Source organism: Euwallacea similis, chromosome 13 (assembly GCF_039881205.1).
Source record: "Euwallacea similis isolate ESF13 chromosome 13, ESF131.1, whole genome shotgun sequence".
NCBI lineage: Eukaryota > Metazoa > Arthropoda > Insecta > Coleoptera > Curculionidae > Euwallacea > Euwallacea similis.
The window spans coordinates 4202391-4217787 of record NC_089621.1 but is presented as its reverse complement, the minus strand read 5'-3'; the positions used below and the strand labels follow the sequence as shown (position 1 = coordinate 4217787).

Genomic DNA, 15397 nt, shown 5'->3' with positions numbered 1-15397 from the left:
TGTTTATGCAACTTGCAATAAGAAAATGTTAACTTTCACTAAGCCATGAGACTCAACTTTTGCAGAGTTGGAAATACAAATATATTCAATTCATTGTGGAAAAAAATAAAATAATTGCATTCTATTTTTTGATACTTTGGAGAAGAGTATGTTTGCACAGGAAATTGTTCTTGATTAGTATAGTAAACTTACCAATTATAGAAGGTATAGTTGAACTATTATTCCAGCTACAATCAACAAACTAAAATCAACTTTGCGTTGGCTCTGGATATTGTTTGGAATCGTTATTCCATGAAGCTTTTAGATCGCAAGATCTGTAGGACAAATCTCCACCAATCATATCCTCCCAGACTTCGTGATAAATTGCTATTTAACATAATCCAAGTGAACCGTTTGCATGATAATTATAGTAACTCTATTGCTACCATAGTTGAAAATACTGATCTGTTTGCTAAAAGTGAAGTAATTAATCGCTTTTCTGTTATTACAAAAATAAAAATAGTTGGGATTCCTTAACAAGGACTGTGCCAACTAGGAACTGTCAAAGAAACCTATTAACCTATGAAGACCAATAAACAAAGTTAAACTGAGATATGTAAGAACTGAAAGGAACAGCTTATCATAATAAAGAGGTTTGACTTATAGGAAATTGTATGCTTATATTTTTACTAGAGTAAATTGGAGAAAACACATGATAATAAATTAATTTACAATTTATACAAAATTAGAATTAAATTATTATATGTCTCTGTGCACGAATATTTTGCAACCAAAAAAGTCAATCACATTTTTTCCTTATTATATTTACATGATAAATAAAATGTTATGTAATTATGAGAATGCATCAATAAAAAAAATTGTAAAAGTTTATGCTGATAGGCAACTTTGTGAATCATATTCTTAAGTACCTACTAACACTATAGTTCGTTTTTTTCATCATTAAACGCAATATGCTGGTAGTGTTTATCGACCAGAACGGCTACTTTTTGTCCCAGTCGTCGACAGCCCGTTGTGGAAAACACTTTAGTTTCTTCAGGTCCCCATTTGACATCTTTCAATATTTCTCTGTGAAAATAAAAAATAAAATATTTAATAAATTGTATTTAATCGCAACTTACTTCACATGCTCTTGTTTTGGGTTGCCAACGCTCCTAAGCATAAATTCAGTTTTTATACACCAAATCACATGTTTCTCCTCCAAAGGCAGAAATGGAATATAGTGATCAATTAAATTGAAGTTTATCAAGTCAGCATTATTGAATCCACCTGAAATTAACAATAAAATATTATAAAAGCCATGAATAGATATTCTTTAACATCCTTAATATAAAATCAAACACCCCTTCTAATGGGGACAATATTCTCCTGGCCACATTAATAAAATACCCATTGTTAAACTAACTGCTAAACCAACCTTGCTCATTAAAAGCTACTTTTTCAATAAAAGCTTCAAAATCAGACATTTTCATTTCCTCTCGAACTTTTCCTTCTTTAAAATATAAATCATGGTAGTGTTCATTAATAATATTTGCCCCTGTATTTGATAAAAAAATGAATACTGCTTTGGAGTAATTTACCCCATCTACATCATCTCTATGGTCCATCATAGGTTTTATATAGTTTAAAACATCTGGCACCATTTTATCCACTTCATCAAATATGAAAATCTGCTGTGGGCAGTCACTTATATTTCCTTTTAGCCATGTATATAGATTTTCCTAAAGATAAAATAGTAAAATCTTATATTTAAGTTTAAATGAAATTGCCATACCTTATACTGCTCAACATACTTTTCTTCAGAAAAATGCATCCGTCCAATGAATTGATGTACATACTTGCTTTTAGAGCCTTTCTTATATATGCTGTCTACTATAAATTTAGAGACATAATTTTTGCCTGTTCCAGTCATTCCATGGAAACTAAGAGTTAATGCTTTGCTGGAGGGGAAATGTGGATTATAGTGGGCAGCTAAGGCATTTACTACAGTATCGAGAAGGGGTTGACCAAATACATGTTTGGAGAGGTTCCCTTGGAGTCCTTGAAAAATATAGTCTTTTAGGAATTTTTTTAAATTTCTCTATAACAATGGCTTAAAATAAAATAATTTCCAATAATCCCAAAGATTATCACAGGAGATTACATTCTCATGTTGAGAATTATTTAGCTTTTCAGGGAACACAGAATTGAAAATCATATTATTACTAGTTTCATGCTATTTGCCACTCATAAGATCCTGGATTATCCAATGGGTTAGTGAAAACTCTTTTATTTCAAGGATACTTTGATACAGGATGTCTCAAATTTAATGCTTGTAATATGGTATTTCATTTATGGGTGAAGAAGAAGAATCAAGTGATGCATATAATTATTACGTAATAATAGAAGTTATAGTATCTAAGAAATTCTGGGTCAGAAACTTACGGGCTCTCCTGAAATCAATCCAATCTTTGTTGCAGCACTCATTGTTGTAACACCATGGATTGTAACTGTCCCTCTTTATATTTATTTGTGGAAGTTTGAACTCCCACATATTCCAAGTCCAAACACTGTGTATAAAGTAAAATATCACAAAAGGGACAGGAAAAACTTTCGGTATTCGCATGATGAATTTTGAATCTTAAAAAATCTCGTTTTCAGCTTAAAAATACCCTCAACAGACTACCGATTATTAAACTGTTTATTACTTGTAAACCATGAAAAAATTTCAATAGATATAATCAGTACTTTTTTCATTTTTAAGGATTTCAATGATTAAATAAACTTGTAATATATTTCCGAAAAATTAAAAACATGATAACATAACCTCACAAAGTAGTACCTATGACATACGCTAAGCCATTCCGGGAACACGTCACAATTTTGGTTTTGCTACGACAGATTTCTTCGTCAATGCAGGTATCCAACTTGGAGATAGCCTTGAAGATGTCGCCACCTACATGAATCTTCCTCCAACTTGAAAAACTCTTTCACCTATATTTGGAGTATTGAGATTTGATGAGTATAGTGATTGATCTCAGAACGCTTATAAAAAAACGATAAAAAAAGCGATAATAATGTGGGTTCTATTCAAATTTTATTCACATGTCTCCATATAAATTATTGAGCATTAGGGCAAATTCATTCCAACTTTTATCCCTTATTATAAAATAATTACATAGATTGTTATTTCGTAGAAAGTAAGATCGCTCCTTCCCATACACCTGCCCCTCTATTATAGTTCAATGATCCACTGATAATTTGCACAAATTTAGCATAACATTTTAGTTATAGAAGTGTTGATTTCCATCAAACAGAAGCACCTGCTCCATCAATGTTAATGCTATTTGGATTAGAAAATGATGATTTAAGATATTCTGAGCACGAACGTATGACTTTCGGGATTCCATAATCTTGACATAAAAATATCTAAACCAGTTCATTTATCCTAATAACAGACCACAACTGCCAGCCGTTCAATCCCCATCTCGAACTCAGCAGTTCCACCATTCAACCGAAGACATTCAAACAATTCCGCACAGGAAATTTTCTGAAACTATTTCTCATTTCTCGTGTATTGCTCCGTTTTCTTGCTCGTATCGTATTATCATCATTCGGCATAAAATCCAGGCTCGCTAAATAGTTTCGCCCTGTAGCTAAACTTTCAGACAGAGCCGCACTAGCCGGCAAGAATCACTCCCCCTTAGCACCTTCATAAAACCGCAATGTTTGTGATTAGTTCTTGAGAGAAAAGAAATGTGATATATTATGCTAAATAACATGTCTAAGAAAAAGAGCCGGTTGAATTGGAAGTAGTGTTAAGGCAACTGGGCACCTGCTTGTGGGTGCAGTGCCAAGAGCAGGAATTTGGATTACTGCAGTAAGTGTCCGGCAAGTGGCATTGATTCACCGATAATTTGCGAACATTTAGCATAACATTTTAGCTATGAAAGTGTGGGTTCCCATCGATCCCATAGCACCCGTTCCATCAATGTTAATGTTATTTAAATTAGTAAATGATGATTTAGAATGCTCTGGGCACGACCGTATTCGGTTCGGGCTTGTCTTGGGGCAAAAAGGTCTTTACCAGAGCAATGTCATTTTTCCCAATAGCAGGCCTCAATTGCCATTCTTTCAATCCCCATCTCGAACTAAGCAGTTCCACCATTCAACCGGAGATATTTAAACAATTCCGCTACCAGTATTTCTGAAACTATTTATCATTTCTCGTGTATTGCTGTTTCCTCTTACTCAGGTACTCATACCGTATTATTATCATTCGGCATAAAAGTTCTGGCTCGGTAAATAGTTTCGCCCTGTAGCTAAACTTTCGGCCAGGGCCGCACTAGGCCGTGAGACCTTTCAACCACTGTTAAAACGTGCACGAAACCGCCACTTTTTTGGCTTTTTTTTACAGAAGAAAAGTGCGGTTTATCACGCCATACAGCACATCCACGAGGAATAACGGGTCGAAATGGAAGCAGTGCTGAGGCAACTGGGTACGGACCTGTAGGTGTAATAGCAAGAGCAGAAAATAAGATTACTGTAATAATCACCCAACAAGTGACACGCAAAACTTCTTGTATAATATATTTTCAAATAATTTATTTATTTGCCTTGGCTACGTTCGTATAATTGTACACCCAAGGAGAGCTACTAGAAATTATTTTAATTGCGCCCTGATTATTGCCACCGATGACGATCTCATATGCGCCGAGGGCTTATCAGGCCCATCAGGAAAATTGCACATTCCCCTACTATGGAAAAGCGAGACAAATCTTCCAAATTAAGATGCATCTCTCACATTTTACATATAGACGTCGTACAGGCATAATGTTTGCCTCATTAAAGGAAAACGTGTCATAGGGTCCCATTTTCTGATACCCTCCAGAAAGATTAGTGTGACACATTGCAAATGATCGCCTGCGAGAACAAGCTTATATATAGATTTTTTAATTTTTAGGAATGTCACCTCACGCATCAGTAGGGGTGGATTGCACGTTGTTCTCAGTTAAAACAAACTGAGAGTAACATCCCCCTTGACTAAGGGCTCGAGCGGAAAAAGCTTGTTCGTTTTCTAAATCTATCACCCTCCTCAGAACCAAGAAAAGAATGTTAGAAAACGCAAAAAATTAACTTAAGTACCAAGTCACACCAATACATTTTCCAAGTCTTAGACCAAAATTTTGTCACGTCTTAAACAGGATTTGGTTACTGCGTCTGATCATATTTACGCCCTCTCTGTTACTATGTTCGAATTTATATACCAATGACTTTAAACCAAATAAAAATAAAAAATCCAATGGGTTCAAGTCGGGACTTCATGGGGGCTACAGATGTTCATCACGTTAACAAGTGTGTTCGTCCGAACCCTTAGTAAAGGGCGAATTCTTTTATCAGTTAGGTTTTATCCAAGAATGGTGGTTCCCCCCTACAGGTGTGTGAAGCGTTCCCTCCTCTCAAAAAAAAATGAATAATCCGCCTCAGACATAAAGAACATATTTACATGTGTGAATCTCATTGTCCGTTTTTATAGACTTAACAAGAGGTGATCTCGTTAACAACCGCGATGGCCAAGAATCCGAAACGCCCACCCCAGCCCCTTTGGCACTTTTGGAAAACGAAAAACAAGGCGATATTATATTAGGGTCCGATGACGCATCTGATTCGAAAGTTATTAAAACTATAACAAGCCACCGGTAACTTTAGGATTGGAACTTTATCTTATTTTAGACAAAGGGAAGATCACCGCATTCGGACAATGCCTGTCAAAACCTTTGGGATTAATGGTGTCAGTTTTCCGAGTGCGGATCAGTGGCGGGCGCCAAACGACGACAAAGGAAGTTTTTTATTAAACGTGCTTCTGGCCGAGATGGTTTTCAGGGAGATCCGTCCATTTCTGGAAAGTGCTGGTCCTATTAGCGAACCTTCACAATATTCTGATTAGTAGCAACAACAACCTGGAAAAAAATGAAATTGTGGCAGGAATGATTCATAGTTCCCTCCGCCACTGGTGATATCAATAAGTTGAGGATGAAAATAAGTAAAAATTAATAGGGCGTGAGTTTTGGATTCGTGTTAAATCGACTCTCGGACAAAATATCGCTCGAACAACAGGTAGTGAAACATCATCCCCCATAATTCGGTGTTTATAGTAAATAAAACGAGACGGCCCTTCTGTTTAGCCCTACAGGTAAACGGGTGTTTCCTTCCAAAAGGTACAAGGTGTTACTCGCACTTTTGTGCAAGATGTGTCTATTCATTGGGGTCACCTAATGATGGATTTACTTCATTTTGGTATTTAAGGCAATTGGAGAATCGCTGATGATAACGATGCTGCAGTTTTTCAATGTGGAACAGGTGTTTGGGCTTTAAATAAATCTGGGCATGGCAAAAAAAAATGGAAATTTTACATGTGTGGGTGTACCGTGCTGTAAGGAAAATAGGCGGTGATTTGTAGATAAGAAACCTTAATTTACGCAAGAATGCCGCGTGCCCCAATAAGAAAAAAATTATTAGTAAAAAAGTTACAGACGCGAGCCACTTGCTTGGGCCACCGAGTAGTCTCCCCCAAGCAACAGGCGGCATTTGTATATGTACATATATGCTTATGACATACAGAGTGTTGCAGTTTCAGGCATATTTTTGCCCAATTGAATAAATGACGCATACCGTGAAAAGGGGGGACAAATGATCCAAAGCAACTCATAGTCGTTAAAAATTGGTTTTGTAAGTCAAATTTTGTAAGTGCCACCACTGTGCGACAGTACTGTCATTTATTGTCGTGCATCGCACCGTACACTATCCTGATCATATCGCTATCAGTGTTTGTCACGGGGGGTTAAGTAGAGACGAAATATAATATACTCGTCCTGATACTCGAAATGAGATAATCCAAAGTGGACCTGGATTTAGTCGGCTGATATCAATATCCGCGGGGGAGTTCTCGCATGAGAATCTTTTTCTTTTTAAATAAATTGTAGGAACCACCTTTAAAGAGGCGGAGTGACGGAAGTAAGCCCTATAAGGGCCTAATAGCGGGGCTCCGCAGGGATATGAAGCTACCGCAAAAAGGAAGTCCTGCAGAAGAATAAAATTGCTATACAGATGAATAGAGTGCCTAATTTTCTAACTGTCCAAGACTTATAATAACTGCGACCATCGAAGTAACCTATAATCATCGAATATCTAAGCTATCCTTGAATCAATTAATCATAACTGAACCATGCACGTGCTGAATATTCAAATGAAAAGCTGTTTATTTTTTGTCAGGGGATAATTCCTATACTAAAGCGAAGCCCTTTTTGTTTAAATAGGGACGCAGACAAGAAGTAGACAACCTAGGGCAGGTGATTGGGATTTTTTGGTTCTGTCCTAATATTATTTTCATATCTGCTAATGCACGAGATGGTCTGTGTCATTATTTTAAATAGCTTTTTCGGACCCACCACGTTGACCTCAAGTCTTTGACCTGCGTCACTCATCCTTTAGGCCGATCTTGGAAATTCATCTCTTGAGAGTGATTAAAATCAGTTAGAGCTGTGACAAAATTTTCAGACTGTGGCAAACACTTTTAATCTCTTTAGGGCAGCTTTTAATCAAATCGGACGGTCACAAATTATAGTGAGAATAAACCCGAGTGTTATGCTAAATCAAAACCAGATAATCACAATGAGATTTAATCGTTTTATTTTAATTTTCAGCTTCTTAATTGTGTGGTACCATAAGCACCAATAAAGAGAACTACCAGGCAATTATTTTCTTTTTCCTTCTGGTGCCGATTCACTCAACATCTATAGTTAAGTACATGTTGGTGATCGAATTCTCTACTCACCACTCCGATATTCGTACTTCCATTAATTAAAGAAAACGCACATATTATGCATTTTATTGCGATGGGTGAACCATTATATGGTATCGCTCATTTTATAAAACTTGATGAGTAGTCGTAAATATGCACCACAAAGGGTATTATTGTAGACAGCAAAAATGTTAACAGACGTTTTGACAGCCATTTTTTACTTTTAATCGATGTAGGGGTTCGGTGAGTAGGTACCTATTGAAATTGTACCAGACTGGTCATTATACGCGTCCCAGTGAATGATGGTCATTTGTATTATAGTTATTAAAATCCATATCGTAATCAATTGATTCACCTTTGGTATGCTGGAGGAATAATCGGGCGATGTTGAGGCTTTCGTGGTAAGGAAGGGCTTGGATTATGGGTTCAAATTACCGAACGAAGTCAACTGAATAAACAATTTCGGGCCAGTTTGCTATTGTCCGCTTGATTCGCATTTGTCAAGATTTGTGTGTTGCGTGATTGAGCATGTGTTGTCTGCACATGCCCGGAAACCTTCAAGTGCAGAACGATAATCGGGAACGTGCAAACTCGTCCGTGGTTCCAACAGAGCAGAAATGCTTCACTTTTGTATACATCGAAGTTTATTTACGTATTGGAACGTACCTATCTCTATTTGCTTAAAAATCTCATTCGTTGCAAAACCTCCCGACCGAGATATTAAATTACAACTTAGAGAGTTATAAGCCAATGCCAGAGGCAGCCCATAAAGCATCTCATAAACAGCTTCTGCACGGAAATACAATAGAGAAACTTGCTGGGGCCGAGATTTACGCCCGTGTATCCGGGCAAAAACTCTTGTTTACGACTTTACATGTGTTGCGTCCTAAATTATACGCCCAGAGGAATAACTTAATCGCTCAAGAATACCCATACCGGAGGAATTTTTGCCGCAACTCGAGTATCCGTATCAGTACCTTCGTATCGACTGGTACTATTTATCGAAACTAATAAGACAAGGTGGATCGAAATTAAGCACCGACACTAAGCAGCTGTGAAACGACGGGTACCACCCTCCTCAAATGGGTGACTTGCCAAAATGACGGGCTAGCTGCCCATTGGTAATAACCTTTTAAATCGGGCCGGATGACTGGGCAGATCTGGAGCCCGGGGATCGTGGGCGATGAAAATTTTCTATTTATTGGTCGCTACCGATGATCCGCTGATAAGATATTGCGGAGAATATTACGAGGGAATGCGATGATTGATGGTGGCTGCCTTTTTTGTTGGTATCGGAGGTTCGCAGTTACGAAGCAATTAGATCAGAGAACCAAAATAATGTCCGTTTTCGCTCTGAACTTTGTAATTCAATATACTTACAATACCGGCGAATATTATACTCTATAATTTACAATGTGATCTCTTTATAGAACAAGATTATGTTCATTTCTGCAGAACATGGCAAGGGTCTAACTCCGTAAGAAACACGACGGTGATGACGACATTACGGTCGATTAATTCGCCGGGCAAATAATTAACCTGCTATTCAGCCCTTTTGAGAAAAAAAAGGTGAGAAAATACCCTGTGCAGACGTTCAATACGACCGATAATGGTGTCTTTTAAAGCTAACACATTAGTGGGGAAAATATTTAATAGGATACTTCTATGTCCGAGGATCTTTAGCAGCGGTCAATTAAAGAGAATTGAACGATTATTAACGATAAGAGAATTAACGATTATTGTGCCAAAAGGCTACAATAGAAGAATTCCTGTTCAACAACAGCTGGGATAAAACCGAGAATATGGAATTAGCATTACTTAAAGTCAGATATTTTTCTGCCTTGCTTGATTGACGTTGAGTGACCATAGGGCTCGGGCTCTGCATCAATACGATATGATATGTTACGTTATGATTATTTACATACATATGTATATGCATAGCTGTATATATAATTTGTATGTTGTGCTGATGACCGTTAGAGAGATACTTGGGCCGACTACTTATGTATAATCTATTCACTTTGTGTTTGCACCAAAGTAAGCCATGGAAATTAGACATAGCGCCTCCCTGTATACTGTAATACATATATGTCGGCATTGGTTTCAATATTTATATGCAGGGTGTTTCAGTTAAAGTGAGACAAGAAGGTCAATATTTTGAACATTTGATAGATTGACGATTCATTTGATTTGTAAGAAGATTTTGTTATGTTTTATTTTCAATAAATCATTAATTATTTTTTATAATTTGAAGTATATTTCATTTTAAATGATCCACTTTAATTTTTGTTAATATCACCCTAAAAAGAGGTTTTAGAAAAAACGTTCTTAGCAAAAATGTCTTATTTTTTTTGAGCCCTTTAAAAATCTAAAAAAAGATGTTCCATTTAAAAAAATGTAGTTGTCCTTGAAATGCCCCTCAAATGATCTTGAATAAAAATTTTATTATGCGCGTTAGGTTTCCCCTTGATAACAATGTTTATTCGAAATATTTTTTGATTTGAAAGTTTTTATATAATTGCTTGTCTCACTTTAAATGACACACTCTGTGTATTCAATATTTATTTTTATTTAAATATTTGAGCATTTAAAATAGAAAATTATAAGAAGCTGTATATCAACGAAATCAGAATGAAACGTACTATTTTTCTGTCGAAACGTCCAACATGGCGTCCATAAAAAAAAGTTGATGATGGTAGACGAAAGACAAAACGTCGCATGGCAAATCTGAAAACGTCATCGTGTATCTGAGAAAAAGTGACAATGAAAATTTGCTTGAGGTTTTGGACTTCCTTGTCAAATAACGCTAAAAATTAATAAAAACGAAATCTCTAATTTTTAGTTTTTTTTCGGAGATCTTTGGAAGTGCTCGGAAAATTCAAATTTCGAAAATGCCATTTGCTCAAGCTCTAAATTATTCAATTTTGCCCCCATTTAAACCTCTTCGTATCTCCTCTAGTCTCCGAGATCCTACCTGAGGGTCGAATTTGAAGTACCGAGTATGTATATTTTAAGGTACTAAAATACTTTTTTTTATCGAGGAAAAATCTTCAAAAGACACCCAGTCTGTTGTTCTGTCGGCTGGATAGTGTGGGATTCGCCTACTGCGCCTACCCACTAAAAAACCTCGGGATTTCCACATATCCTACGCCGACCCGGAACTGTCCCGAGGGATAAAACGTCGATGACGGCGAGGTTTCGGTGTTTTTCGATTTTTTCCTTGTAGGAGCTTGTAAAAACGAATTTTCGTTTGATGGAGAGAAAACGAAAAAAGCGATTTCATGTCACTTTCCCCTGCTAATTTTTTGCAAGTTCTCAAGAGCCAGATTTTTTTTTCTTTTTTTTTTAATATTTACATCTCGCTTGGCTCGCCGCTGCTTCAACCCTTACAGTTGTTTTCCCAGTTTGCCCCATATTTCAAATAGAATTTTGACGCCGCCAGAAAGTGTTGGCCCTCCTACTTCAAGGTTCTGGCTAGGTTCCCCCGGGATTTTGGAAAAATCCCCATTGATAAATCTTCGAATTTAGGGGTACTAAAATACTAAAAAATGGAGAAAAACCAGCGAAACGTGGTAATACATCAGAGGGCACGAAAACCGTAAAATCAGTCCTTGTTAGACCCAATGCCCTCAGCAATAAGCGGAAAATGCTTAATCAAAGCAGGACATTACACAACACTCACAATCTTGAATATCAGCCCAATGTCAGGTGTGTTCCAGAAAGGGGCAAGATGCAGATTTGACATTTAACTTAAAAAAATTATCGCACGCAAAATCCGTGACGATCGATATTAAAACATGTATCCCCGCTAATTAACATCTGTTGATATTTGCGAATAATTAAGTGGAAATGTTGCAGGTGCCTTTATGGGTTATTTAACAACAATGCACCGGATTTTGTAAAGCTGGAAAATTCAAGACAGAGACGGGTCCCCTTCACTTCGATGTGGATTAAACAATTGAGTTTCCGCGATGAAGTGCCGTAGTAGCTGCGGCACGCCACTGATGTCAGATTAATTATCGCAAGAAGTATTCCATAATATAAGTTAACGTTTAACTGATTCAATTTTAGTTACACCTGCACGTATTATCGGCGGTATTAATTTTGATTTTAATAAACTAATAAACGTACAGTGTCTCAATTTTTTTGCCCCGTGCCCCACATTCGGCATCTGCTCGTGCCTGACCTATGGCAATTTTTACTGCAGTAAAAAGGTAAATTGTCTCGAGACGTTCTATGCACAAAAACAAGGGGAGACTTGCCCGTATAAAAGCTCAATTTAGATAAAGATCTGTCACCAAAACTCATCCGAAAAACGAGAAACACGTTTTCCTGGGGACCAAATTTATTTTAGATAAATTAGGCGGCCAGCCCATTATGGGTATATAATGGTGTGGTAGCTATCTGAACACTCCTAAACCTTTCGATGTATTTTACAAGAAACCCATAAATCTTCTCATGTTAATTGCGCTGGTTTCGATCGGGCTTAATTTGAATCTTTTTGGGAAATACGTTCCCAAAGTACTCCAAAGTTAAGGCCCAGCAAATTTACGACGGACTCGAATGCGAAACAACGCGAAACTGAGTTTCAACGAAATTGAGACATGAGGAACTAACAACTGTCCAGTAATTTCATTTTCTATCGCGTTCCTAAAATTTCGAAGGGGTCTTAGACAGAGAAAAAATTCAGATCCGAAACGTGCCTCAATGGAATGAGCAATCTCAATTTCGCTTGAATTCCCAAAATTTCAAGGAGACTTTAAATCAAGAACATATCGGCCGTTCTATGCGGAGTGTTTAAATTGAGCTAAACAACTTAATTTCAAAGATGTTCGGATCGATAATTAATGTAAATTGGACGAAGATATACCGGAGATCAATCCGTGCCATTAAGATTGCGTTGGAAATCCAATAATTTGTTTTTTAAATTGATTAGGTTCTAAAGCGTCGATTAACCTAAGGCGATTGTTTAATTTTTTGTGCTGTGGTTAATAAAAAAAATCTTAATTTATTAAACCCCACAGCTGTTGACTAGTAGCACCTGTCATACTCACTTGCGCATTCACGTCGTTTTCGTAACTTGATTCAAGTGCCTCATGTCGGGTATCAGGAAACATTGATCACTGTGCGGTAATATATTAATTATTAAGTTATTTAACAACGTTTAGCACAAGCTGGGCCTTATGCAAAGATTAAGCATTAATTATGTTGACTAATTGGGAGATTTCTGTTTACTTTCCGTTCGCGGTAAAGAAGACTCAAGTTGCTTTAAAATGCTGTAATGCGACTTCAAAGCCAGGACCTAGGGAGCGTTACTGATTCACAGTTGACACTCAAAAGAGAGAACTAAGGATGAAAACGGGGAGAATTGTCGTAAAAAAGACCGATCTAGGTCCACAGCGATGGTAAAGTAAAAAAGCGATAGTGTTACCATAATTCTGCCAACAATGAGCCCCCAAGTCTTGTTACACCAGATGATCCCCTTCAGGAAGGGTCGCCTCGCCTGTTTCTTTGACTCTTGATTGGCATTCCATGTTCCCTCCTGTTCATTTAGTCATTAATTAAGTTTAATTACTAGAAAACCCCGAAAAATTCTCCACTTTTCTGCTCGACTTGAACTGACACCTAAAATGACAGAATTGGAATATTCAAAAATAGATATTCTTGGTTGCCTACGTCAAATATGCCCACAGTCAAAAGATTGCCATTTTTCAAACTTCAACAATCAACCTGAAGATGGCGGCTTCTGCCGAGGAAGCTTATAGTACACAGTGAGAGGAAACGTCTACTCAACCGGACAAAAACCAACATGTTATTATAAGAAAAAGGACCTCTGTGCCATTGTGTATATTATTGAATGTTACGAACCTTCTAAACTCAAAGAGGTTAACACACTTTCCTGTAGCTATCTTTATAGGTTTTCAAGTAATTGGAGCTTTAATAATCCTATATTGAACATTATACCTTAGGTCAAAAATTTAAACCTTCATAAGTGGATATACCGAGAACGTGTCAAGCGTAGGTGGTGTGAATCAAATCATATATTAATGAAAAATCACACCTTAATGGAGGTTATTAATAGATTATTCTGTATGTATTGAAAAACGTGTTTTGACCTTTTCCGCTACTTCTGATTCGCTCCACTGGCTTCTACGTAGAAAAATATCAATTGAAATCTCGAATTAAGTTGAGGATGAGACAGATTTCGACGTTCCACGGCAGAAAAACCAGCCGTCCGGTGCGATTACCAAAAGAGAATTTTTATTAAGTGGTCCAAGCTTGAGCTTGCAGCTCATCAAGTCATTGGTCGCGGCTCTTAATTATGACCTAATGGGAGAGTTTTCTTTCTTCCACTTCATTCTCACGGGTGTTAGACGAAAAACCTATTTTTTGATAGTTTTATTCTAACAAAATGAGTGAAATGCGACTTCATCGGTGCATCGCTTTGTGAAGGGATTCGAAATAAAATGTATGAACCACGTTTGAATGCAGCTAGTTGTTCCTTGATTAGAGGCTCTGATGAGTTTGAGAAGCTGTCTCTAAGTGAAGATTAAAAAGCATGTGAGCTAGCCCCGAAAACTCTTCAGTATTAAGAAATTATCTATATTGACATCACGTCCGGCAACATAAAATAAATACGTAGATGTTTTGCGATATAAAATTATTTATAAATGCCCGCGGAATTTCTCGGAGCATTGTTTCATCTGTCAGCGAAATAATTATTGATCAATTATGGCCAAAGAAAAATCGAAAGCATCCGACTGATTTTAAACATGGCATTATGTCTCTATTGACGAGTTTCATGCGGATTCTGGTCAATTTTTTTAGCGGCGACAGTCACGATGGACGGACTCCCGGTTTTCAAGATATTGATACCACAACGTATCGAATTCTTGGTGAACAGATAATAGATTTGGTGAGCTCGCAGCCTCTTTGTGTCATAACATGGGAGGTCCATTTTGAAATACCAACAATCGCTCACAAATTTAATTTAAAGTTCCATCGCGGCCTATTCTTCGCCTTTATTACATTTTACCGGAGGCAATCAACCACTTTTTTTCACGCCTAGGTAGATTGACGAGCGGACAATGTAATTTTTCGCTTTGATAGGTTCCATCTCTCGTACCTAACATTATTTGTAACGTAAGAAACTTACATACTTTCATACTTCGTTAATACACAATGATCATGGTAATAACACGTTTCATTTTGCACCCTCCTTGGCTACTGTTTTCAGTAAAAAAAAAAAATAGCGAATACTTTTCTGTTTTTGAACCGTTGTGTTACGGCACTGATCCATGGCGAACGGGGATGAACAATTTACCACTTTTAGATGAATTTTTAAGGTTTAAAATGTACAGAGTTAATTAACGACGCTATCTAGTTTCAAGTAAAACTTATAGAGATTCTTGCTATTTTTGAAGGATAAATCAATATTTGATCATTTTTACTCGGTTTGGCCTAAGTTGGAATGTCGAGATGTTTTCATGCAGGTAAAACAATGTTTGGGAAACTCCATTAAAAGGACAATTTCCATAGCATCCATTACAGATAGTTGGAGTAGTTTCCTGGTTCCCATGAAAAATTGACAAATTTGCCGGTATTTTGATGTAATGAACC

The 15397-nt window shown here is 36.9% G+C and overlaps 1 protein-coding gene across 1 annotated transcript; it reads right to left on the bottom strand.

Moving 5' to 3' along the window:
- Positions 1–763: 763 nt before the first annotated feature.
- LOC136412859 (torsin-1A-like) lies at positions 764–2737 on the bottom strand. Its single transcript, XM_066396060.1, has 5 exons — positions 2422–2737; positions 1772–2037; positions 1415–1718; positions 1119–1266; positions 764–1065 (listed from the first exon to the last, which is right to left on the bottom strand). The coding sequence occupies exons 1-5, from the start codon at positions 2600–2602 to the stop codon at positions 918–920; spliced, it is 1047 nt and encodes a 348-aa protein (XP_066252157.1). The 5' UTR covers positions 2603–2737; the 3' UTR covers positions 764–917.
- Positions 2738–15397: the final 12660 nt, after the last annotated feature.